Below are 27,780 nucleotides of genomic sequence, written 5' to 3'. Positions count from 1 at the left end.
TCGAAGGGATCTATTGGACGAATTGCTTCAACAAAGCAGCCAATATCATCAAATACCACATAACCCTGGCCTTGGTCTCATCTTGCTACTACCATTAGTAAGAAGAAACAGAAGCTTGAAAACAGTGACCACCAGGTTCAAGAACAACTGCTTCCCAGCAACCATCAGGCTCTTGAACACTGGACAACACTAATCTCAGCAACTATGATGCTCGGTGGACTGTGCCTTTGGTTGCACCACGGACTTCCGTTTTTGCACTATAATGGTTACCTAGTATTATGGCTCTGAATGTACTTTGGATTATTAGATTGTTGTAATATTTATGTGTATTATTTGCATTTAAGAGCATGTTAAGCTACAGTGTGTACTAATGTCATTGTTCAGTTGCCAGTACATATGACAATTAAACACTCTTGAGTTTGAGTTCCAATTTGACTGATCCAACAGACAGGGTCAAATTGGAACTCAAACTGGCCCTGCAGCAGGTAGGAAAGGTCAATAGTTGGTTGGTGTTATTATTAGCGATGAAAACGTTCCATGAATTGCTACCATAAACTTCGTTTTATAAGCACAATTATGTGCACAAGATCCTTGTATTCTTGAAAAGCATAGAGAGTATTAATTTTAAATCTTGGTGCCCGTAACTAGAATTTTGCTTTTAAATAAGAAATTATTTCTTGGACTCCTCTATTGGTCAGTGAGGTATTTCCAAATGCACAGCATAACTCAATACTCACATCTTTGCTACTTGTAGCATACTATAAAGAAAGAGACAAAGTGCTGGAGTAACTCAATGGGTTACATCCTTACTAAGGCAACATTTCTGCAGAACATGGATAGCCGACCCTTCAGACTTGAGTCCGAAGAATGATCTCATCTCAAAACATCACCTATCCACATTCTCTAGAGACATTATCTGAACAGCTAAGTTACTATGGGGCTATTTTTTGTTAAACCAGCTTCTGCAGTTCTGTATTTCATCATAACCAAAGAGACTGCAATTATATAGTCTTCAATGCAGGTCCGCTCTGCTACCGATAGGGATGTAACGTCACCCACGATGAATGAAGCGACTTGCCAATCTGCAACAGCTCACACTCACTCTCATATTCACACAGTCGCTCACACATTCACTCGCACTCCTTGGTCCCAGACCGGGTATAACTGCACACGAAAGGCCCGTTCTTTCGCTTCGAATCCAGACCGAGACGCAAAGTCTACGTGTTGCAAGCACCGCCCACATCGCGGAAAGAGAAAGAGACCACAGAAAAAAAGCAATACAAGACTCAAGCCACGGACATTTTCCAAAGGTGAAGAGGTGGGTGGCCCATCAACAGATTGAACACCCACCTTGGCTCCACTGTACAGAAAACGCCACTGCGCGTCTGATCAACTTCCACACAACGGCTTAAACAATAAACACGGTAACGTATCCATACACAAATAAATCAGTCTGTTACCTGGTGGCAATGTGTTCCAGCACCCGAAACAGTGTCCTGTGAACCCTGATGTGGAAAGGTGCAGAACAACATCAAGAAGAGTGAAGTCAACATCATTAATTGTTCCTGGGTTGTCCGGTCCAAATTCTACAACATGTAACTGCTGCGAGAAAAGGCCAAGATCAACTTGACTCATTGACGGCTCGCCTTTTAAAGCCGCGGCCCCGCCTTCTGGTAGGTTTCACTCCACTTCCTTGTGTGTTACACCAAACCCGCACGTCGCAGTCATTCCCAGGCCACAGGTGTCAGAGGAAGTCCATCGCGATTTACTTTACAACAACATGACCGAATTGCCCACACTTGATCCACTTGCAGAATGTTGTGAGGTGCCCGGTTGTGCAAATGCGGGGAGCAGGGGAGACAGGAAGAGGGACTTCCCTTTACCATCTGAGAACGTGTGTTACGTGCGCGCCAGTCTCTGGTTGCAGAAACTACACTGGAAGTGGACAAAAGGAGTTTTAAAAAAATATTTGATTTACACGTATTCAGTCTGGTGTGCCATGCGGCGAAACCAGGATGCAAGGCGAAGTAAAGCCTTATTAAACACTCTGCCGTTTCCCAGGTGCATTAAACTCGGTTGCAACAATATGTTGGCATGCCAGGGACTTGGTGTGCTGACTCTGATGGAGTTAGATTGAAAACTACCTGGTTTGGCTCTTTTCCCAGTCAAGGCGTCATAGAGCTAAACAGCACGGAAACGAGCCATTTGCCCCCGCCTTGTCCATCCTAGCAAGTTGGCATATTGGGCTAGTCCCATTTGTTTGCATTTGACCCAAATGCCTCTGGACCCTTCCTATTCATAAATCTGTCCAAACCTTTTGTAAAAGTCATTATTGTGTCTGCTCCTACAGCTTCCTCTGGCAGCTCATCCCAGATTTGAACTGCTCTCCAAGTGAAAAAGTTGCCCCTGAGCTTCCTCTTAAATTTCTCACCTCTTGCCACTCACTTTAGGCCTGTGCCCTCTAGTTTTTGAACATATTTAACAATTTGAGCTTATAGCCTTTAACAAGTCAAAACATCCAAAGGTGCTTCACAGGGTCGATGTCAAATACATTTTGGCTTGTGACATACAGGTGTATTAGGAAAGGAAAGAGATAAGATTTAATGGAAGAAGAATAAAGAAATTTGATAAAATGTTCTGGCCCAAACAGCTAGAATAAAAATGCCAAAGATGGAGCAATATTGAAAGAAGCAGGAGGTTGAGGGGTAATCTCAAAGAGGGGTATAAAATCATGGGGGGGGGGGGAGGGGGGAATAGAGAGGGTGAATGCACAGAGCCCTTAACCCAGGGCAGTAGAATCCAGAACTAGAGGGCAATGGTTTATGGTTAAGGGGGCGGAGATTTAATAGGAACCTGAGTGGCAACATTTTCACTCAGACAGAGGTGGGTTTACGAATGAGCTGCCAGAGGAGGTAGTTAAGGCAGGCACAATAACAACATTTAAAAGACATTTGGATGTGTACAAAGAGGGATGTACGCCAAAAAGGCAAAAAATTGTGACTAGCTTAGATGGGGCATGATGATCAGCATGGACGAGTTGGGCAGAAGGGCGTGTTTCCATGCTGTAAAACTATGTACATGTCCAGACATGTATATAGTCTTACAGAAATCTTGAAGGCCTGTCTTTGAATGTCAACGTTGCAGAAATGGGATGGGTGGCAGCCATGTGGGTTTTAAAAGATTGTAAAAATCTAAGCTTCACAAGTAAAAATCTAAGGTTCACAAGTGTAATTATTTTTTTCCTGATGCTCTGGATTCCGCTCACATCTCAAAGATGCGCGGGTTTGTCGCTTAATTGCCCTTAGTGTTGATGCAAAAGTGAGATAACATAGAATTAGTTGGAATGATTGATCAATGGTCAGCGTGGACCCGGTGCACCAAAGGACCTGTTTCCATGATGTATCTTTGAAACAATCAGAAAAAAAACTCAAGTCCAAATCATTGTTGTCAATGAACAACAGGGTGATATTTGTTGAACACCATTATGTGCTAATCTTGAGTAATTATCCTTCACACCACATTAAATCCAAACTTTGTTTTTTTTCCTGATTTGCAGCCAGCAGTTCTCATCCTCCGCCTGTCCATTCCCTCCACAGATGCTGCCTGGCCCAGCTGAATTTCCCCAGCATTTTGTGGTCCACCCAATATTCCAGTATCTTACGGTCCCTTGGGTCTCCTTGCCTTTAGTTTTTTAGCTTTTATTTCCAACTTTCTACCAATGGCATCACTTTCGGTAAACCCTCAGTGCGCCTATTGGACATGATGGACACTATTCCCCACAGCAGATGGAGAACGAGAGTCACTGTGACATCACAGGCTGCCCCATGCCCCTGGCAACAGGTTAACATGCGTTAACGACGGCGGCCGCCAGCTCCCAGTGGCTCCACTCGTTGGAGGGTGCGGGGAGTCGGCGTGACTCATCGCCGACCGCGGCCGCTCCGTCCCGTCCCGTCGGCAAGATGGCGGATCCGAGGGACAAGGCGCTGCAGGATTATAGGAAGAAACTGCTGGAGCACAAGGAGATCGACGGCCGCCTGAAGGAACGTACGTACTCCGCCGGGTTGTCCCTCCGCCTCGGGATCGGTAGGCGGGTGGCCGGTCATGGGCCACCGAGTGGCGATAACTCCGGCTCCTGGTCGCTTTGTCATGGTTGGAGACCGGGGATGGAGCCGGGGCCTGGGGTGTTCGTGGAGCCAGGCTGGGGCCTGGGGTGTTCGTGGGGCCAGGCTGGGGCCTGGGGTGTTCGTGGAGCCAGGCTGTGGGGCCTGGAGGGCAAACCATGATTTGCTAAATGACTTTACAAAAAAAGACTTCCAATATTTAATTATTGTCAATTAACTAATTTATCATGTTACATCGATATTTGACATTGAATATTGTGTAGCTCGTATTTGAATGAACATACTTATTAACTAAGTAGGAAAGAATTAAATAAGGAAATTGTAATAGACTCTAAATTAAGACTCAATGATCCTTCAAACTCTAAATTCAGTGAATAGATTCCTTGTCAAGATTCATCCTCCTAGACCAGCTATTCTTGTGATTATATTATTACATATTATTGCTTTATAGAAGAAAGTTCAGAATGTTGTACTTACCTGGACCTTAAAATAACAATCCATTTAATCTCATTAACTGGGACAGAACAGAGACCTGGAGCCAGTTCAGTCTCTGGAGACCTGGTGCAGCACATCAACTGTATTTGGTGCTCCCCATGTGGCCTCATAAGTTGTAGGAGCAGAATTAGGTCATTTGGCCCATCAATAGCCATTCAATCATGGCTGATCTATCTTTCCCTCTCAACCCCTTTCTCCTACCTTCTCCCCATAACCCCTGACACCTGTACTAATCTTGAATCTGGCAATCTCCACCTTAAAAATACCCATTGACCTGGCCTCCACAGCCTTCTGTGGCAATGAATTCCATAGTTGCATCACCCATCTACTTTCTAAAGGTACACAGTTGGATTCCTCATCTACTTTCTAAAGGTGCGTCATTTTATTCTGAGGCTACTATGGCCTCTGGTCCTAGTGGAAACATCCACTATCTAGGCCTTTCACGATTCGGAAAGTTTCATTGAGGTCCATCCTCGTCCGTCTAAACACTAGTGAGTATGGGCTGAGTGCTGTCAAATGCTCATCATCTGTTAACCCACTCATCCCTGGGATCATTCTTGTAAACCACATTTACACCGTTGAGACTAAGCGTAGACTTCGAGATAATTTCACCAAGCACGTGCGTTTGGTCCGCCAAGGCCTGTTGAATCTCCCAGTTGCTAACTGTTTTTAGTCTCTATTCCCATACTGAGTTTTCTTTCCTGGGACTCCTCCATTGCCAGAGTGAAGCCACACACAAACTGGAGGAACAGCACGATATATTCTGCTTGGGTAACTCACAATCTAATGGTATGAACATTTGTTTTGTGTTGGCATCTATCCATCTGCAAGAGATGGTGGTGCAGCTTTGATGTTGTCCTGTTTGGAGAGGGAGAATGTTTAATCTGTGGTTGAATTTCCTGCTGTGGCTGACTAGGGCTATCCTTGATGGGCAGACCCTCCCAGAGCTTCCACAGGTGAAGTTGTCTCTGACTGTTGGATTGGGGAGTTTGTTGCTGTGGCAATTGATCATTTTGTGGCATCGGCACAAAACAAACATTTAAGTCTCCAATTTTAGGTAACTAACCAACATCACCCTCTCTTTTTCCTCTCTCCTCTGTGCCCCACCTGGGTGAGAACTCATTTCTCGCACGATCCCCACCCCTTTTCCCCTCTGTCCTCTTCCACCAACACCCCTTCACCTGCCTTCACATTTCACTCCTCTGCACTCCTTATCTCACACTTTTGTCTCTTTTACATCTCTGGCCTTTGTTCACCCATTTGCCAATCAACCCCTCCTTCACCTTTATCCATTTATCACTTGCCAGGCTTTGTCCCACCCCTATCTCTTTTCCAGCTCTCCTTTCCCCCACTCCATCAGTCTGAAGAAGGGTCCTACTCCAAAATGTCAGCTATCTATGCCCTCCAAAGATGCCGGCTGAACCACTGAGTTACTCCAGGACGTTGTGCTTTTTTTAAAATGGTAAACCAACATCTACAGTTCCTTTTATCTCACAATCTACTCTTCAGTGTAGAGAGCATGAATATGGGATTTAAATGCAAAGCAGAGGATTATTCTGCTCCTGGCCTTGGTGGCTGAGGATTGATCACAGCAGTCCAACAAATCCTGAGGACATTAACGTTACAACAAGTTGAGTGAACTAAGAGTAAAACACAAAGTACTGGAGGAGCTCATCAGATGATTTTTTGGGTCCAGACCCTTTTTAGGACTAAGAGCCCCTTTATAATATCTTGCTTCCTCACTCATTGTCTCTTACATTGTGACCTGAAGAGCCTATTCCTGTGTTGTGCTGATCTTAAAAGAAGAGCCAATGTCTGTTTTTATCATCAAATCCGCTATTTCAGATAAGTACAAATTGTCTATTCCTTCCACATATGCTGCCTGATCCACTGAACTCTTCCAGCACTCTGTGTTTTGCATAAGTACAGGTTCTTGTTGAAACATTTGCATTCACATTTCATTGCCAATTATGCTATTTTAATAACATGATGGTAATAATCTACTTTGAATGGAGTATCGTTGGAATTTTGATTTTTTTGGGGTGAGAGTATTCATCAGAGACCAGACCTGTGAATTGAACGGACAAATAATGTTTAGAGGCTAACTTTCTTTCACGTCCTTTTATTGTTGCTTCACGTTTCCAATGAGCACTATATTTTGCTTTCTGCTATTTCAAAATGTCCTGCAAATGTCCTTGGGCAGATACAGGAAGAAATTGATTAAATCCATATTGCATCAAAGCAATGTTGTTATGCTATTGTTAAAGAATATGATTATTCTATTTTAATAATGCTTGCAGCAAAATTGTAGCTGGTTAAATAACTTTTGATGTGGTTATAGCATATCAGATAATTGAGTCAGTATTTTAAGTTTTTAATCTTGAGAATTTTTTTTGTTGATTTGTGCATCACAAATTAAAAGAAATCAACCATTTCAGATTTGATTTCATGGAGAAAGAAATAGAAAAAGAATCACGTTGTTGCTATTTCCCACCTTGATTACTGAAGAGTTCTCGTAGATAGTTCTCGTAGATTGTTACACTAATGAGAAATATTGTCAGCCACCCTTTTATATGGAAACATTTAGATGCAGGGTGAACATTTTACATATGCATATACACACATTTGAAGGGTGTGCAAAGCCAAATATTGTCAAATGATTCTAACCAAAATATTTTAAATGCTTTTGATGTGTACTTTTAATACTTTTGATGCCCCCCATGAACTGTCTCCTTCGGATGGTCACGTTGCACATCCACCCGGCACAGACCTATTTGCACTTTATACTGTTTTAACTGTTTCTAATTTTGTTTCTCTGGTTTGTCTAAATTTCTGTTGATTAGCTAATTAATTTATTGCATCGAATGGAAGTCGCATTCCCAATCTCGTTGTATCCCTGTACAATGACAATAAAGATATATTGTATTGTATTGTGTGAACAGTGAAGCGTAACTACTGTTTTGGTATTTTGAATTACAGAATATACATTGCATTTTCTAAACCACTACAGAATGATTGAGTTTGCAAAATAATGTGTGTACTCAAAACAATTTTTAAAAGTTCTGAGCAAAACGCAAACGTGCTGGAGGAACTCAGTGGGTCAGGCATCATCAGTGGAGGAAAATGGACAGATGGGGTTTTGGGTTGGTACCTTTCTTCAGATTTTCTAGAGTCCTATTGTTAATCAGCCAATCCTATAATGGCATTTATTAAACCTTGCAGCACCTTTTCTGATGCTCGTGAAATGTTGGTTCCCCTTTCCCCTGCCACCTTAAACCTATTATCAGCTGTGGGAATGAAATTGCTTTAAGAGCTAGCACAGGCTGGACAAATGGTACGGCCTCCTAGTCGTAAACAAAATATGAGTTTATATGGAGGAAAAAATGTGTGGCTTTATGGGGAGGAACAGGGGACTGAGATTAGTCAACTAGCTCCACCATAGATTCGGTACAGATGTGATGAGCTCAATGGCCTCTTGTGCTGCATCAACTTAAGAGAACACTTGAATGGCTGCTTTTTATTAATTAAACCCACAAAATGAGTGTTCAAATCTTTTTTGTTATACATAGTGAGAGAGCAACTGAAAGAACTGACCAAGCAGTACGAAAAGTCTGAAAATGATCTGAAAGCTCTCCAGAGTGTGGGCCAGGTAAGAATTCATTACTCTTCCATAAAACAAACCTGCTTTTTTTTTTTTGCACCTTCCATTAAAAACAAATAAAATGAATTAATTTTCCTCAGATTGTTGGTGAAGTGCTGAAACAACTTACAGAAGAAAAATGTAAGTAGCAAATGCTAATTACAGTTCACTGTATCATCCTTCATAACAAAGCATTTTCAAATTTTACAAACGGCAAAGTAATGGAGGAACTCAGTGGGTCACGCAGCATCTGTGGAGGGAAATGGTCAGGCAACATTTCAAGTTGGGTCAGAAGAATGGTCCTGACACGAAATGTCATCTGTCTATTCCCACTACAGATGCTGCCTGACCTGCTGAGTTCCTCCAGCACTTTGAATTCTGCTCAAGATTCCAGTATCTGTGGTTTATTGTGTCTCCTCTTAAAATTATACCTTTTTTTCTTTGTATAGTTATTGTAAAGGCTACAAATGGACCTCGATATGTTGTTGGGTGCCGTCGACAGGTGAAGTACTCCAAAATTATGCTGGCTCAATTTGTTTACAGCCATTTGTTTTCTTATTCTACATAAGCTTAGCGTTTGTTTTAGTTTGATGTGTAAAGAAGAAACAAGTGAGCAATTAAATTGTCAGTTGTCAACCCACCTCAATCCTCATCTCATAATCATCTTGAACCCACACATTATCTTACTTCAGGCTAAACTGATCAATAATTTTTTTTATCTAGGCTAGCAGTGCAGGTGTTAATTGCCACTCAATACTTCAGTTAAGACCACAACATGAGTCAGAAAATGAGATCTTGGTACTGTCCCAGTGGCATGAACTGTGACCTCTCTCCCAAGTTCCCAACTCTGACATCCAGGTAGCTCCTCCCGATTCCTGATATTGACCTCAACATCCTAGTAAAACACAAATTGCACAAGGATTTCAGTGGATCAGGCAGCATCTGCGGAGAGAAAGGACAGGTAAAGTTTCAGGTCAGGGTCCTTCCTCTGATTCTTTGTCAGCCTGAAGGCGGGTCGCAACCCGAATCATTGTCTCTATATTTCCTCCACAGATGCTGCCTGACCCACTGAATTCCTCCAGTACTTTGTGTTTTATTCAAGATTCCAGCATCTGCAGCTTCTTGTGTCTCCATTCAACATCCTGGTATTCTACTTATTGCAAACCCCAAAATTTTCCCATGCATCACCACAACCCAAAATACTCACTTTCCAATTTTACATCTGGATTTCTCCAGAGGTATTCATGAAGCCTTTCTACAAGACTGTCATAAAACTGTCAACCACATTCCATCAGAAAGTTAAAGATCTGTATAATATAGATCATGCTATTTTTAATTTTTTTAAATATTTTGTTGCTATGTGCTAAACTAGGCAATGAAAAAAAAAAAGTGAAGTGAAGCTGCATAAGAAACTGTTCTGCTTCTGACCAGCATTGTCAATATGGTGTCCACATACGCTGCCATGTTTTAACGTAAAATATTCTATCTATCTCTTGGAAAACATCACTATAATTCTACATTGGAGAATGCATTAGGCATTTCAGATCTGAACCAGTGCTTTCGAATGAATGAATGAATAAGTTTATTGGCCAAGTATGCATATACAAGGAATGTGCCTTGGTGCTCCGCTCACAAGTGACAACACAAACATACAGTTAACAATTAAGAATAAAGCATAACCACATCGTACTTGGTGGCTGAGCCAAACCAGACCATGATGGAGAAGGTGAGGACGGACTCAATGATTGCAGTATAGAATTGGACCATCATTGCCTGTGGCAGATTGTGTTTCTTCAGTTGTCGCAGGAAGTACTTCCTCTGTTGGGCCTTTTTGACTGTGGAGTCGATGGTGGCCCCCCATTTAAGGTCCCTGGAGATGATGGAAAAGTATCAGTGAATAATCTGTCTCCACTACACATGTGAAAGCTATTTATCTTTCTTCCACAATTTTTTATCTAAGTACATTACTGTGGAGCACAATGGGACACTATTAAAATGTAGTGTATTAATTCAAGTAATTGCTGCTGCTGTTCCTAAATCGATTATGGATGCTTTTATTTACTTGAAAGTTTAGTTTTCATTTTAAATATGTGGCCAGCAGAAGCCATTTATTTGTGGGGAAGAATTTTTTTTTTCTGATCTATTACATTTTCTTCCTTATTTAATATCAAAACAGCTTGAAAAAAACAAGTTGAAACCAGGAACTAGAGTTGCTTTGGACATGACAACTTTAACTATAATGAGGTACGTGTTATAATGGAAGTCCTTTGTTGAATAAACAAAATTAACTAACCAATATTTTAGCCTATCCATATTGTAATATTTTGATTTAGAGATTTGATTTATTGCTATTTAAATAATTTATGAATGTGTTCTGTTTTAACAAATGAATTGTTACCATTCATTAGATGGAGCTTTCCACACCAGGGAAGATCTGTCTTGGTGTTATTTTTGTTGTGATTTATTAAGGAATATTCTTAGAGTTGTAGAATAATGAATTTTGGTTCTTAAAAGTCAAGGATACTTTTCTGGTTTTGTTTGGGAACAGTGTAATGAGGTAACATGTAAGGATACAAATAGCTCTAGTTCGATCATTTCCAACAATTAAATTATAAATTTTGTGTCCTTGTTCAACAGGTATTTGCCAAGAGAAGTGGACCCATTGGTGTACAACATGTCTCATGAAGATCCAGGAAATGTTACTTATTCAGAGATTGGTGGATTAGCTGAACAGATTCGAGAACTAAGAGAGGTTTGCCAAAAACAGTGCACTGTGAAAATGTTGAACTGTGTTCTATGAAACTGATTGTGCAAGGAAATCTTCTGCTTTGCTGAAATTAAAATTCTGCTGCATTTGTAGGTTATAGAGTTACCACTTACAAACCCAGAACTGTTCCAGCGGGTGGGAATTATTCCTCCAAAAGGATGCCTACTTTATGGACCACCAGGTAACCAATCAATCTTTTCCAACTAAAGTGCACTTGAACAATTAAAATCTAATCCCATTGAACCTGTGGTATTAAATTTGGAATATGTATCTTTTGGAGTATTTAAATATACCATCATGAGGGGAAGGGATAGGATAAATGCAGTCTTTTACCTAGGGTGTGGGACTAAAGAGCCAGATGACACTAGTTTAAGATGAAGAGAGATTTGATAGGAACCTGAGGGTTCACACAGCAGGTGGTGGGTAAATGGATGAGCTGTCAGAGGAAGTAGTTGAGGCAGATACAAAAATAACATTCAAAAGTCATTTGGACAAGTAAGTGGATGGGAAAGATGGGAGGGATATGGGTTAAACATGGGCAAATTGGACTAGCTTAGATGGGGCATCTCAGTTGGCATAGCTGAGTTAGGCCAAAGGGCCTGTTTCTGTGCTCTATGACTTTGTGACTATATCAAGATGGATTATTCCTTGAAGCATCATATTGAGGTTATCATTTTGGGAGGGGGGTGGGGGCGAGGAGAAGTAGCAGATGAGTATGGATTAGTAAAGTGCCTCTGTACTCCATGCTTGGATGGAAGAACAATGGGTGACCTGAATAATTTATATAATTTCATTGTTGAATAAATTCTCTGGGCATTTTCCAAAAAAATGTGATCCATTAATTACACAGTAGCAATATGTTGTTGCTGTGGCCCACTGAAAACTATTCGGTTGACAGTCTCACTTGAACAGATACCAGGTAGATCTTTACAGAAGGGAGAATGTCCTTCTCTCCCGAGATGCTGCCTGACCTGCTGAGTTACTCCAGCATTTTGATAAATGGTCATCTGATTGCAATCATCTATCTGAAGGCAAATCCAAGAACAAGGTTTGTCTGACCGCCAGTTTGTCTGAGTGTGAAATGGTGTGTTGCAGAAAGGAACAAAAATGGCTAATTTTGCACATATTACTGTAAAAGAATTGAATTGATAAAACAAAAATTACTTCACTGGGAAAATTATTATCTTTGCAGAAATTATGACATTTTTGAAGGAATACAATGTAAAACTGAGCTTTGTTTCTTTTCAGGTACAGGAAAAACACTCTTAGCAAGAGCTGTTGCTAGTCAATTGGACTGCAACTTCTTAAAGGTACATATTCATAAGCTGCAAGTGAAATCTGCTCGTTTGGTTGATTCTCGGGATGAGACAGACTGTACTTTGAAGAAAGTTTATTCTCTATTTTCTCATTTGCAGTTCAAATTTCTTAGAGGGCCTGACAAGATACTTGGTGGGGGAATGTTTCCACTGATAAAACTAGGGCCAATGTGCCAAAATACAGAATTTAAAAATTTTGGACCGAGATGGAGTTCTCTTTTGAGTTCCCTTTCTCGTTAATTGTGGATGATACTGATCAATAGATTTTGGGTTACTAACAGAATTGGTGTGTAAAAAGATTAAGTTGTGTCAGAAAATCATCTGTGACAAGCTCAATGGGTTAAATGGCAGCTCTCATTTTAAACTTGTATAATCTGTTGAACTGAGTTTAATAATGAAATCATTGTAAAATTGAGAATATTCATTTAATAGGTTGTTTCCAGCTCTATCGTTGATAAGTACATCGGTGAAAGTGCTCGTTTAATCAGAGAGATGTTCAACTATGCCAGAGATCATCAGCCATGTATCATTTTTATGGATGAGATAGATGCAATTGGTAAGCATGCTCTCTGTGCCTTTTCAATGCAGATCTTTAATTTGTAGCAAGAATTACAGCATGCAGTCTTATTATAATATTAGTGAAATAAATTGCATAATGGATAATTAAGGATGTTAGGTGGAGGTTTTATAAAACACCATTGAGGCTGTTATAGAATTATCAACTGCTGTTTTAGTCCACACTTTTTGGAACAATGAAAAGTCAGAGGCGGAATTTACTGAAACAGTTCCAGGAATTAGGGTTAGACCAGGTGGCATTTTTCTCCCACAAGCAAAGATGGTTGAAAAGAAATGTGATGGAGGGGTACACCATCGTGATGAGTTTAGATGGTGTAAATGGAAAGAATTGATTCCTATTAGCAGGTGTTTCAATGACGAAGGAACATGCTGTCTCAGGGAAGCAGCCATCATAATCAAGAACCATTTTCACCCTGGTCGTTCCCTCTTTTCCCACATAAAGATACAGAAATATGAAAGCACGTACAACCAGATCCAGGAACCGTTTCTTCCCAGCTGTTTTCAGAGCACTAAACAGTCTTCCATTAAGCTAGTGTGTCGTCCCAATCTTCCAACCTAGCTCATGGTAGACTTGGTACTTTTTTTACTTGCATCCTCCCTAACTGTTGGCTATATTCTGCACTCTGGTATTTTATTCTTTGCATAACCTGTTGTACTTGCATATGGCTTGATTGTACTCCTATATAGTTTGATTTGACTGGATAGCATGCATTAAAGTCTTTCACTCTACGCATGACAATAATAAAGCAGTTGCAATACCAAATTTAAAATAATGGACAAAACACATACTGGAATAGAAATAAAGCATTTTTCTGCAGAAAGTAGACATCTTGAAATTGTCAGTTGTAAAAATAAAAGTAGGAACAGTCTGTAATGTCAAAGGAATTGATAGACTCTTGGGGGAAAAAAAACTTGTGGGCTCTAGAGAAAGAGCAAAAAAAAAGGAACTAACTTTACAAATTCAGCATGGTGTTGATGAGCTAAACTCCCATAGCCCCTGTGATATGAAAGTTCTATGATATGAAAAATTGCTTTTCTGAACTTCTGTAAGAAATAATAATTTGATTAATTTCTAACTAAATCTCTTTTTTTTGGGAAAAAATTTAGGTGGTCGCCGTTTCTCTGAAGGTACCTCAGCTGATCGTGAGATTCAACGGACACTTATGGAGGTAAATTAGATTATGGGAGATGAGCATTGCCCACCAACAGTTACTGTTTACGGTTCATTGTTCCAATTATACTTGAGTACAAGAGTTGAGGTGCCCTGTTACAGTTGCATAAGATGTTGGTGGGCCCACATCTGGAGTGTTGTGTGCAGTTCTGATTGCCTAGTGACAGGAAGGATACCATTAAGCTAGAGAGAGTGCAGAAACGGTTTGCAAGGATATTACTGGGACTGGAGTTCTAAGGAGATAAGCTGAGGCGTTTTTCCCTGGAGCAGGGGAGGCTGAAGTGTGACCTTACAGAGGTATATAAAATTGTGGGGTGCATAGATATGGTGAATGGTCACAATCTTTTTCCCTGGGTTAGGGAGTCTAAAACTAGATTTAAGGTGAGAGGGGAAAGATTTAATGTGAATTTGTAGGTACAGAAAATGCTGCGTTTGTGGAATGCACTTCCTGAGGATCCTCAGGAAAACCAACCTGCAGGAGAAGCTCATGATGTCCTTCTATCGCTGCTCCATCGAGAGTGTGCTGGCATACTGTATAACCACATGGTATGCCAGCTGCTCAGAAAAGAACAGGAAGGCCCTTCAGAGGGTCATCACGACGGCCCAGAAGATCATCGGCTGCTCACTGCCCTCCCTGGAGCACCTGTTCAGACTACGCTCACTCAGTAGAGCAGGCAAAATAATAAAAGATCCATCCCACCCCGGCCACCGTCTGTTTGTTCATCTGCCCTCTGGTCGACGTTTCAGGTCGATCAAATCCCGAACAAACAGACTTAAGAACAGTTTTTACCCCAGGGCGATACGAGAACTGAACACTACCTTCTGCACTAGGCAACACTGTTAAAACTTTTGTACTTAATATAATTGTATTTATTTGTTTTTGCATTTATTGCATATATGTTTTTACGCACAGTCAGGATTGGCTATTTTTTAATTTCGTTGTACTCGTTGCAATGACAATAAATGAATATTATTATTATTATTATTATTATGAACTGCCAGAAGAAGTCATGGAGGTGGATACTATTATGTTTAAAAGATAACAGGGCAGATGCATGGATTGGCAGGATATGGGCAAATGGGACTAGCTCGGATAGGTAGCTTGGTCAGCATATTTGAATAGGTCAAAAGGGTATGTCTACACCACTCCTCTCTTATGACTCTGGATGAATATATATAAAATAAATGTTCTAATTTAAATCCAATATAAAAATGGAATAGAAACATAGAAAATAGGTGCAGGCGGAGGCCCTTTGGCCCTTCGAGCCAGCACCGCCATTCATTGTGATCATGGTTGATCATCCACAACCAGTAACCTGTGCCTGCCTTCTCCCCATATCCCTTGATTCTGCTGGCCCCTAGAGCTCTATCTAACTCTCTTTTAAATTCATCCAGTGAATTGGCCTCCACTACCTTCTGTGGCAGAGAATTCAACAAATTAACTCTCTGGGTGAAAAAGTTTCTTCTCACCTCAGTTTTAAATGGCCTCTCCTTTATTCTGAGACTGTGGCCCCCCCAACATTGGGAACATTTTTCCTGCATCTAGCTTGTCCAGTCCTTTTATAATTTTATACGTCTCTATAAGATCCCCTCTCATCCTTCTAAACTCCAGTGAATACAAGCCTAGTCTTTCCAATCTTTCCTCATATGACAGTCCTGCCATCCCAGGGAATAACCTCGTGAACCTACGCTGCACTGCCTCAATAGCAAGGATGTCCTTCTTCAAATTAGGAGACCAAAACTGCACACAATATTCCAGATGTGGTCTCACCAGGGTCCTATACAACTGAAGAAGGACTCTTTGCTTCCTGTCTGCCAACCATTTCTCTATTCATGTCAATACCCTACCCCCAATACCATGTGCTCTAATTTTGCTCACCAATCTCCCATGTGGGACCTTATCAAAGGCTTTCTGAAAGTCTAGATACATTACATCCACTGGCTCTCCTTCATCCATTTTACTTGTCACATCCTCAAAATTCCAGAAAATTAGTCAAGCAGGATTTCCCCATCATAAATCCATGCTGACTTGGACTTATCCTTTTACTGCTATCCAAATGCGCTGTTATTACCTCTTTAATAATTGATTCCAGCATCTTCCCTGCCACCAATGTCAGGCTAACTGGTCTATAATTCAAAATTTTCTCTCTCTCAGTCCTTTCTTGAAAAGTGGGATAACATTAACTACCCCCCCAATCCACAGGAACTGATTCTGAATCTATTGAACATTGGAAAATGATCACCAATGCGTCCACGGTTTCTAGAGCTACCTCCTTGAGTACCCTGGGATGCAGACCATCAGGCCCTGGGGATTTATCAGGCTTCAGTCCCGTCAGTCTACCCAATACTATTTCTCGCCTAATGCAAATTTCTTTCAGTTCCTCTGTCTCCGTTCTCTAGTACATCGGGGAGATTGTTTGTGTCTTCCTTAGTGAAGACATATCCGAAGTACATGTTCAACGCTTCTGCCATTTTCTTGTTACCCATAATAATTTCACCCGTTTCTGCCTTCAAGGGACCCACATTTGTCTTTACTAATCTTTTTCTCTTTACATATCTAAATAAGCTTTTACTGTCCTTTATATTCTTGGCCAGCTTTCCCTCGTACTTCATCTTTTCAGCCAGTATTGCCCTTTTTGTTACCTTCTGTTGTCCTTTGAAAGTTGCCCTATCCTCTGGCTTCCCGCTACTCTTATACATCTTTTCTTTTAGTTTTATTCCACCCCTAACTTCCCTTGTCAGCCACGGTTGCCTCTTACTCCCCTTTGAATCTTACTTCCTCTGTGGAATGAAATGATCCTGCATCTTCTGGATTATGTCAAGAAATTCCTGCCATTGCTGTTCCACCGCCATTCCTGCTAGAATCCTTTTCCAGTCGACCTTGGCCAGCTCCTCTCTCATGCCTTCATAGTCCACTTCGTTCAACTGCAACACTGACGGGTCTGATTTAACCTTCTCCCTCTTAAATGGCAGATTAAAACTAATCATATTATGGTCACTACCTCCAAGTGGTTCCTTTACCTTGAGTTCTCTTATTAAATCTGGTTCATTGGACAACACTAAATCCAGAATTGCCTTCTCTCTGGTAGGCTCCAGTACAAGCTGCTCTAAGAATCCATCTCAGAGGCACTCTACAAACTCCCTTTCCTGGGGTCCAGAACCAACCTGATTTTCCTAGTCTACCTGCAGAATACTGGAAATAGTGCATCATGCAGCACGTAGTGAGAGACCAATGTTTCAGGCCATCATCCAGACTTTTCTATGGGTTGTGCATTAAACAGCGGTTCTGTAGATAGATCAGCAACTTGAAACATCAATACTGCTTCTGCATAGATGCTGCCTGATTATGTCCAATTTCAGATACAAAACATTCACACTTTTTTCTTTTCGCCTGTTATTTGTAAAAGCACGTCTAAACTCTTAGTTAAAATCAGTATCATACAAACTTTTCAGGGAATCAAATGGTAATCGTTTCTATGGCAATTTAGCTGTTATCTAGAAATTCAATTTTGTCCTTGGAGCCACTTCGTAGTTAATTATTCTTGCAATGGCGTTGCAATGGCAATTTAAATTATATATTGCTAGCATGTCATAAGGAACATCAAACAGATGCTTACAATTATACTGGTCTTCCACCACCTCTGAGCTAATAGTGTCCCTGCAAATTTAATAGGTAAATATAGTAATTTAATCCCAGGGTTTTTGTATTCAATTAGAACCTCAGCAGATATAACCGAAGGTTAAAACTAAAGGATGCAATTCTACCATCTGTCTTTTCTGTTCCTGACCTACTGTCAATTCATCCTTAAAGTATTTCCTTGGGCCAAAATGTAACCAACCTTGCAGCTTTTCTTGCCTTTGCTACATCTTTGTTGTCTAAATAATACAGAAGGTGCAGGATCAGTTCATTCCAAAGAGGAAGAAAGATTCTAGGGGGGGAGTAAGAGACGACTGTGGCTGACAAGGGAAGTCAAGGACAGTATAAAAATAAGAGAAGTATAACATAGCAAAGATGAGTGGGAAGCCAGAGGATTGGGACTCTATTAAAGAGCAACAGAAGATAACTAAAAAGGCAATATGGGGAGAAAAGATGAGGTACGAAGGTAAGCTAGCCAAGAATATAAAGGAGGATAGTAAAAGCTTCTTTAGGTATGTGAGAGGAAGAAAATAGTTTAGACAAATGTGGGTCCCTTGAAGACAGGAGCAAGTTAATTTATTATGGGGAACAAGGAAATGGCAGACGAGTTGAACAGGTACTTTGGATCTGTCTTCACTAAGGAAGACACAAACAAGCTCCCAGATCTACTAGTGGACAGAGGTCCTAGGGTAACAGAGGAACTGAAGGAAATTCACATTAGGCAGGAAATGGTGTTGGGTAGACTGATGGGACTGAAGGCTGATAAATCCCCAGGGCCTGATGGTCTGGATTGATTTGACAACGTTGGCCTTGGGTATTAGTTGGGACTTACTATCTGCCTACCTTTGGGGGTTGACATTATACTGGAGTGTTTATGATCTTATGGACCTGTTGAAGGATATGTTTCATGTAGGGGGGTATGCAAGGTTGAACTCTGCTGCATAGGTTCTAGTTTACAACAAGTGTCAAATGTTGCAGCTTATTTCTGTTGGAGGGGAGTGGGGGTGGAGGGGGGGTAGTGGGAGGGGGAGTAGGAGGGGAGGGGGGAATGGAGATGGGAGTGGGGGGGGTGCGGGTAGAGTGGGAGCGGGGGTTGGGGGGTGGGGGGGACGAACTGTTGTGATTTGCTGTTGAAGACCACTGGAACAAGTATGTCTTCAATGAATTTAGCTATGTGCAGTTTTAAATTCTACTCTTTCTTCATAACTTAGTCATACATTTTATGACCATTGTTCTTTTATTCAATACCAAGAGAATTGGGATTTGTAAGGAAAAAGCAAAGTAGAAAAAACAAAACAACACAATTTTTTCTTTGTGTTGTAAAAAGTATTTCTGTTCAATAACCTTTCTATAAATAGCAGAATATACTCATGAAAGGCCTGACATACATGTAGCCCATGTAACTATAGACTGTTGGAAAAAATAGTCGGTTTTCACACATGAATGTAGCGCAACGCTTATGTGCATTTGGCGTGCATACTTTTTTTGCTGAAAAGTTGCATTACGCGCCATATTATGAATTTTGATGTAAAATTTTGAATTTTGGACATCAAAATTATGAATTTGTAAAATCAAATGTTAGGAGGTCTAATACTGTTCAGGCTTAAAATCGCTTCATTTAAGGACTCACTACCTTTACATACATAATATGAAGTGACTTTCATGAACTAAAATTGCATAATTTGTACAAATAATAAATAGTCGTATAAAATTTTCATACAAGGAGCAGATTTGAGTTTGTACCCCAGTGAATTTTGTGCGTATCTGTGTTCATACTCGACTTAAGACTGTGCCAGGTAAGCTCTTTATGTTGATGTATTTTGGACCAAATTTATGTCTTAATTGTATTGCTTTCCAGCTGTTGAATCAGATGGATGGCTTTGATACTCTTCACAGAGTTAAAATGATAATGGCCACAAACAGACCAGACACATTAGATCCTGCTTTATTGCGTCCTGGCAGACTAGATAGAAAGATCCGTAAGTACTATGTAAAGTTACAATTGTTTTAGGAAGATGAATTTACATAAATATAACAAACAATTATTAGATTTTAATTTAAATCTGTACTACTAGATATTGAACTACCAAATGAACAGGCAAGATTGGATATTTTGAAGATCCATGCTGGACCTATCACGAAGCACGGTGAAATAGGTATGATCAGTTTTCTCACCATTATCGTATGAAAGTGGAATTCTGTTAAATGTTGTGGCTTGGTTTAGGATTAACACATGGCATTGTTTAACGCTGGATCTCTGTTAGCTGGTATGCATTGGATCTTGCTGATGCTGCAAGTATCTCACTACATTTGGTGTCCTCTACAACTTCAGTATATGTTTCAACTACATTGTGGGTCTTAGTTTGCAAGTGTTGAAGTTGAATGATGCAAATAATCACATTCCATTCAGTCTGAAAATTAACCCTTTCACATTGAGTTTTTAGCATGACAGAGTACTAGGCATATTGTGTCTATGCCAGCTGAGTGAAAGAATAATTCCTATTGTCCCATAGGACAGGATTTTTTCCCCTCCAAGTGGTTATCCAGATTTCTTGAAACATAGACATAGAAACATAGAAAATAGGTGCAGGAGTAGGCCATTCAGCCCTTTAAGCCAGCACCGCCATTCAATATGATCATGGCTGATCATCAAATCAGTTCCCCGTTCCAGCTTTTTCCCCATATCCCTTGATTTCCTTACCCCTAAGAGCTAAATCTAACTCTTGAAAACATCCAGTGAATTGACCTCCACTGCCTTCTGTGGCAGAGAATTCCACAGATTCACAACTCTCTGGGTGAAAAGGTTTTTCCTCATCTCAGTCCTAAATGGCCTACCCCTTATTCTTAAACTGTGACCCCCTGGTTCTATATACTCCCAACACTGGGAACATTTTTTCTACATCTACCCTGTCCAATCCTCTCAAGAATTCTATATGTTTCTATAAGATCCCCTCTCATCCTTCTAAATTCCAGCGAAAACAAGCCCAGTCGACCCATTCTTTCATCATATGTCAGTCCCGCCATCCTGGGAGTTAACCTGGTGAACCTACGCTGCACTCCCTCAATAGCAATAATGTCGTTCCTCAAATTAGGAGACCAAAATTGCACATAATACTCCAGGTGCGGTCTCACCAGGATCCTGTACAACTGCAGTAGGACCTCCTTGCTCTTAAACTCAATTCCTCTCACAATGAAGGCCACCATGCCATTAGCTTTCTTCACTGCCTGCTGTACCTGCATGTTTACTTTCAGTGAGTGATGTACAAGCATATCCAGGTCTCATTGCACCTCCCCTTCTCCTAATCTGACACCATTCAGATAATCTGCCTTCCTGTTATTATCACCAAAGTGGATAACCTCACATTTATCCACATTATACTGCATCTGACATGCTTCTGCCCACTCGTCCAACCTATCCAAGTCACGCTGCAGCCTCATAGCATCCTCCTCGCAGCTCACACTGCACCCAGCTGTGTGTCATATGCAAACTTAGGGATGTTACATTTAATTCGCTCCGTCTAAATCGTTAATAAATATTGTAAATAACTGGGGTCGCAGCACGGAGCCTTGCGGCACTCCATTAGTCACTGCCTGCCATTCTGAAAAGGACCCATTAATTCCTACTCTTTGCTTCCTGTATGCCAACCAGTTCTCTTACCCTACTCAATTCTCAATACCCTACCCCCAATACCATGAGCTCTAATTTTGCACACTAATCTCTTGTGTTGGACCTTGTCAAAGGCTTTTTGAAAGTCCAGATACACCACATCCACTGGCTCCCTTATCCATTCTACTTGTTACATCCTCAAAAAATTCCAAAAGATTAGTCAAGCATGATTTCCCCATCATAAATCCATGCTGACTTTGACCGATCCCGTCACTGCTTTCCAAATGCACTGCAATAACATCTTTAATAATTGACTCGAGCATCTTCCCCACCACCGATGTAAGGCTAACTGGTCTATAACTCCCCGTTTTCTCTCTCCCTCCTGTCTTAAAAAGTGGAGTTACATTGGCTACCCTCCAGTCCGCAGGAACTGATCCAGAGTCGAGAGATCATTGGAAAATGATCACCAATGCATCCACGATTTCTAGGGCCACCTCCTTGAGTACTTTGGCATGCAGACCATCAGGCCCTGGGGATTTATCTGCTTTCAGTCCAACTGAACACCATTTTTTGACTAATGTAGATTCCCTTCAGTTCCCTCCCACTGGATCCTCGGTGCCCTGGTATTTCCGAGAGATTGTTTGTGTCTTCCTTAGTGAAGACAGAACCAAAGTACTCATTTAACTGTTCTGCCATTTCCTTGTTTCCCATTATAAATTCACCTGTGTCTGACTGTAAGGGACCTACATTTGTCTTCTGAATATCAGTCAGATTTGCCTTCTGAACCGCTTTGGCAGATATAAGCCATTCACTGCCTTAACTGGACAGGGGTGCACCTGTACTTTGACTGAATTCTTGATGTTGATAGCAGATTAACATAATACCAGCACTGCAATATTACATTTGTTATGAGCCACCCTACCTTGAGTAATGTTTAGCTGTCCTCAAATTTTGGTACTGTTAGTTTTACCTAAACCTCATTGGGATTTATAAATAAATAGACCAAGTGGCCCAAACCTCTCCTGCATTGGTGCAGCACCCTGTCCTCCCCCTCTCTCCTCCACCCCCCCCCCTCCTCTCTACCTTCTCCCCCACTCCCTCCCCCTCCCCTCCTTTTAAACTTTAAAATGTGAATAACTTTAAATATATAAGACCGATTTCAATAAAACTACTTGCATTATCACTAAAGTGACAATGATGAGTAAGGTGGGCCTAAAATTGTCGTGCTATCGTGTACAGTTTTGGCTGAAGTTCAGTCACAAACAAAATAACAAACGAGAAAAGAGCAACAAAAGTTAACTAAAAAGGCAATACGAGGAGAAAAGATGAGGTACGAGGGTAAACTAGCCAATAATATAAAGGAGGATAGCAAAAGTTTTTTTAGGTACGTGAAGAGGAAAAAAATAGTCAAGGCAAATGTGGGTCCCTTGAAGACAGAAGCAGGGGAATTTATTATGGGGAACAAAGAAATGGCAGACGAGTTAAACCGTTACTTTGGATCTGTCTTCACTGAGGAAGATACACACAATCTCCCAAATGTTCTAGGGGCTGGAGAACCTAGGGTGATGGAGGAACTGAAGGAAATCCACGTTAGGCAGGAAATGGTTTTGGGTAGACTGATGGGACTGAAGGCTGATAAATCCCCAGGGCCTGATGGTCTGCATCCCAGAGTACTTAAGGAGGTGGCTCTAGAAATAGTGGAAGCATTGGAGATCATTTTTCAATGTTCTATAGATTCAGGATCAGTTCCTGTGGATTGGAGAATAGCAAATGTTATCCCACTTTTTAAGAAAGGAGGGAGAGAGAAAACGGGTAATTATAGACCAGTTAGTCTGACATCAGTGGTGGGGAAAATGCTGGAGTCAATTATAAAAGACGAAATTGCTGAGCATTTGGATAGCAGTAACGGGATCGTTCCGAGTCAGCATGGATTTACGAAGGGGAAATCATGCTTGACAAATCTACTGGAATTTTTTGAGGATGTAACTAGGAAAATTGACAAGGGAGAGTCAGTGGATGTGGTGTACCTCGACTTTCAGAAAGCCTTCGACAAGGTCCCACATAGGAGATTAGTGGGCAAAATTAGGGCACATGGTATTGGGGGTAGGGTACTGACATGGATAGAAAATTGGTTAACAGACAGAAAGCAAAGAGTGGGGATAAATGGGTCTCTTTCGGAATGGCAGGCAGTGACCAGTGGGGTACCGCAAGGTTCGGTGCTGGGACCCCAGCTATTTACGATATACATTAATGACTTAGACGAAGGGATTAAAAGTACCATTAGCAAATTTGCAGATGATACTAAGTTGGGGGGTAGTGTGAATTGTGAGGAAGATGCAATAAGGCTGCAGGGTGACCTGGACAGGTTGTGTGAGTGGGCGGATACATGGCAGATGCAGTTTAATGTAGATAAGTGTGAGGTTATTCACTTTGGAAGTAAGAATAGAAAGGCAGATTATTATCTGAATGGTGTCAAGTTAGGAGGAGGGGGAGTTCAACGAGATCTGGGTGTCCTAGTGCATCAGTCAATGAAAGGAAGCATGCAGGTTCAGCAGGCAGTGAAGAAAGCCAATGGAATGTTGGCCTTCGTAACAAGAGGAGTTGAGTATAGGAGCAAAGAGGTCCTTCTACAGTTGTACCGGGCCCTGGTGAGACCGCACCTGGAGTACTGTGTGCAGTTTTGGTCTCCAAATTTGAGGAAGGATATTCTTGCTATGGAGGGCGTGCAGCGTAGGTTCACTAGATTAATTCCCGGAATGGCGGGACTGTCGTATGTTGAAAGGCTGGAGCGATTGGGCTTGTATACACTGGAATTTAGAAGGATGAGGGGGGATCTTATTGAAACATATAAGATAATTAGGGGATTGGACACATTAGAGGCAGATAACATGTTCCCAATGTTGGGGGAGTCCAGAACAAGGGGCCACAGTTTGAGAATAAGGGGTAGGCCATTTAGAACGGAGATGAGGAAGAACTTTTTCAGTCAGAGGGTGGTGAAGGTGTGGAATTCTCTGCCTCAGAAGGCAGTGGAGGCCAGTTCGTTGGATGCTTTCAAGAGAGAGCTGGATAGAGCTCTTAAGGATAGCGGAGTGAGGGGGTATGGGGAGAAGGCAGGAACGGGGTACTGATTGATAGTGATCAGCCATGATCGCATTGAATGGCGGTGCTGGCTCGAAGGGCTGAATGGCCTACTCCTGCACCTATTGTCTATTGTCTATTGTATATAGATGTTACATAGCAGATTGTGTACCATACTAAGCCCTTGCTGACAGTATTTGTATCAGTTAACCGTAAGGTTAGATTTTTATTTTTCCATGCCTGCATCCTCTGTAGCACAACATAGAAAGACTTTGAACCTTCTTAGAAACTTGTAAAGTAGTTCTATTGGCATTTCTGTTACCTTGTATGAAAAGGTGATAGGAATAAGAGCCTGCTCCATTTCAGATGCAACTCATGCAGTTCATTACATCCCAGAAAGAGTAGAATTTGTTCATATATCAGCAGCTTATATTTGTTCATATATCTCCAGGTACAAGATGCATATTAGAAATATTATTGTTCACTCCTGTTTACTCACAATTGAATCATCTAGTTTTAAACCAATTAATTGTAAGCAGAATATGCAGCATCAATTGAGTACACAGGCAGGTCACAATGTATGGAATTCTTCAATCTCTCTAGATCAAAGTGATTTATAATAGCCACATAAGATGTGACACATGTGGTAGTAGATTTATATATCTTGTGGACCTGATGAGTCTCACCTGGACTTGGTACATTTGTACAAATAGCGTATTATGTAGTAATTTGGTTAGTGTCTGAATATTTTGTCTGCAATTTCAATCAGAAGCATGTGCGTTGTATCAACGCAAAATAAAATATCCTGTTTTCACATCTGTATTATGTATCTTTTTAAGCTGCTGATCAAATAGACTACTTTTTAAGTCTATATATTTAACTATGTTTCAACCTGCCTTTTGAGAATTGGTATAGTAAGATGCAAGTCTGCGTTTTATTAAGAATAGTTTTAAATGCAAAGCCCTACTGACATACTTAATAATAGGACAGCACAGAAATAACTCATTTAACCTATTGAGTGTGTAGCAGGTCTAGGAGAAGCAATTCTGGGTCTTGGAAATATACAGTGCCCTCCATAATGTTTGGGACAAAGACCCATCATTTATTTATTTGCCTCTGTACTCCACAATTTGAAATTTGTAATAGAAAAAAAAATCACATGCGGTTAAAGTGCACATTGTCAGATTTATTAAAGGCCATATTTATACATTTTGGTTTCACTATGTAGAAATTACAGCTGTGTTTATACATAATCCCCCCCCAATTCAGGGCACCATAATGTTTGGGACATGTGGCTTCACAGGCGTTTAATTGCTCAGGTGTGTTTTATTGCCTCCTTAATGCAGGTATAAGAGAGCTCTCTGCACCTAGTCTTTCCTCCAGTCTTTCCATCACCTTTGGAAACTTTTATTGCTGTTTATCAACATGAGGACCAAACTTGTGCCAATGAATGTCAAAGACGCCATTATGAGACTGAGAAACAAGAATGAAACTGTTAGGGACATCATCCAAACCTTAGGCTTACCAAAATCAACTGTTTGGAACACCATTAAGAAGAAAGAGAGCACTGGTGAGTTTAATAATCACAAAGGGACTGGCAGGCCAAGGAAGACCACCACAGCTGATGACAGAAGAATTCTCTCTATAATAAAGAAAATTCCCCAAACATCTGTCCGACAGATCAGAAACACTTTTCGGGAGTCAGGTGTGGAATTGTCAATGACCACTGTCCGCAGAAGACTTCATAAACAGAAATACAGAGGCTATACTGCAAGATGCAAACCACAGGTTAGCTGCAAAAATAGGATGGCCAGGTTTGTTTGCCAAGAAGTACCTAAAAGAGCAACCACAGTTCTGGAAAATGGGCTTGTGGACAGATGAGACGAAGATTAACTTGTATCAGAGTGATGGCAAGAGCAAAGTATGGAGGAGAGAAGGAACTGCCCAAGATCCAAAGCATACCATCTCATCTGTGAAATACGGTGGTGGTGGTGTCATGACCTGGGCATGTATGGCTGCTGAAGGTACTGGCTCACTTATCTTCATTGATGATACAACTGCTGATTGTCGTAGCATAATAAATTCTGAAGTGTATACACATCCTATCTGCTCAAGTTCAAACAGATGCCTCAAAACTCATTGGGCAGTTCATTCTTCAGCAAGACAATGATCCCAAATATACTGTGACTGCAACAAAGGAGTTTTTCAAAGCTAAAAAATGGTCAATTCTTGAGTGGCCAAGTCAATCACCCGATCTGAACCCAATTGAGCATGCCTTTGATATGCTGAAGAGAAAACTGAAGGGTACTAGCCCCCAAAACAAGCATAAGCTAAAGATGGCTGCAATACAGGCCTGGCAGAGCATCAATACAGGCCTGGCAGAGCATCAATACAGGCCTGGCAGAGCATCACCACAGAAGACACCCAGCAACTGGTGATGTCCATGAATCGCAGACTTCAAGCAGTCATTGCATGCAAAGGATATGCAACAAAATACTAAACATGACTACTTTCATTTACATGACATTGCTGTGTTCCAAACATTATGGTGGCCTGAAATAGAACTATATATAAACACTGCTATAATTTCTACATGGTGAAACCAAAATGTATAAAAATGGCCTTTATTAAAATCTGACAATGTGCACTTTAACCACATGTGATTTTTTTCCGATTACAAATCTCAAATTGTGGAGTACAGAAGCAAATAAATAAATGATGGGTTCCAAACTTTATGGAGGGCACTGTATAAAGGTTTTGTATAGTTCATTTGCCACCTGAGACCAAACTAGAAAAGGTTTGTAAATTTCATGTTAATGGCAACTTTTGTAATTTGCTTAATTTTTCCAGCTTTATACATGTTTTATGTTTACAGACTATGAAGCGGTTGTCAAGCTGTCAGATGGATTTAATGGTGCTGATTTGAGAAATGTCTGCACTGAAGCAGGTATGTTAAAATGCTGCTTAAACTTCCAATATATTATCAACATTAATAATTTCATTGTTGCAGTAAGTGTAGCCAATGGGTTTTTTTAAGTGAAGATTATTATGATTCACACACTCTCCTTTCCCCAGCCACCCCCATCAACCAAATCCCCAACTGTAGAGCTATGTATTTACCCACTGGTGCCATTTGAAAATAAATATCTCTTTCAATATTTTCCCTCAGGTATGTTTGCTATACGTGCTGACCGTGATTACGTTATCCAGGAAGACTTTATGAAGGCTGTCCGAAAAGTTGCTGATTCTAAAAAGCTAGAATCCAAACTTGATTATAAACCTGTATAAGTTAACCAGCCTCTTTTAACTGTGCTTGTACAGTTGTAAAGTGGTTTAAACAGCATATACACATTAAAAGGGAGAGGAATCAGA

The 27,780-nt window shown here is 40.8% G+C and overlaps 2 protein-coding genes across 3 annotated transcripts in view; one reads left to right on the top strand and one right to left on the bottom strand.

Moving 5' to 3' along the window:
* The window catches only part of ero1a (endoplasmic reticulum oxidoreductase 1 alpha), a 32,229-nt gene extending 30,358 nt beyond the window's left edge, over window positions 1-1,871 (bottom strand). Inside the window, exon 1 of the mRNA XM_078406686.1 lies at window positions 1,461-1,871. Coding sequence (XP_078262812.1) covers window positions 1,461-1,556 — 96 coding nt within the window. The 5' untranslated portion in view covers window positions 1,557-1,871. The remainder of the gene's footprint in view (window positions 1-1,460) is intronic.
* On the top strand, window positions 1,216-27,780 carry psmc6 (proteasome 26S subunit, ATPase 6). 2 transcript variants are annotated; one of them, XM_078406685.1, is made up of 14 exons: window positions 1,216-1,673; window positions 8,186-8,265; window positions 8,358-8,397; window positions 8,706-8,758; window positions 10,433-10,500; window positions 10,894-11,008; window positions 11,117-11,204; window positions 12,272-12,333; window positions 12,772-12,895; window positions 14,023-14,084; window positions 19,582-19,702; window positions 19,799-19,879; window positions 27,284-27,355; window positions 27,578-27,780. In XM_078406685.1, exons 5-14 carry the CDS (start codon window positions 10,478-10,480, stop codon window positions 27,694-27,696), a joined length of 867 nt encoding a protein of 288 aa, XP_078262811.1. In that variant the 5' UTR covers window positions 1,216-1,673; window positions 8,186-8,265; window positions 8,358-8,397; window positions 8,706-8,758; window positions 10,433-10,477; the 3' UTR covers window positions 27,697-27,780. The 2 variants fall into 2 exon arrangements, with proteins under 2 accessions (XP_078262811.1, XP_078262809.1); XM_078406683.1 differs by lacking the exon at window positions 1,216-1,673 and adding an exon at window positions 3,857-4,044.

The sequence above is a fragment of the Rhinoraja longicauda genome, chromosome 10, assembly GCF_053455715.1.
Source record: "Rhinoraja longicauda isolate Sanriku21f chromosome 10, sRhiLon1.1, whole genome shotgun sequence".
In the NCBI taxonomy this organism is placed as follows: Eukaryota; Metazoa; Chordata; class Chondrichthyes; order Rajiformes; family Arhynchobatidae; genus Rhinoraja; species Rhinoraja longicauda.
This window is presented reverse-complemented; position numbering and strand designations above follow the sequence as displayed.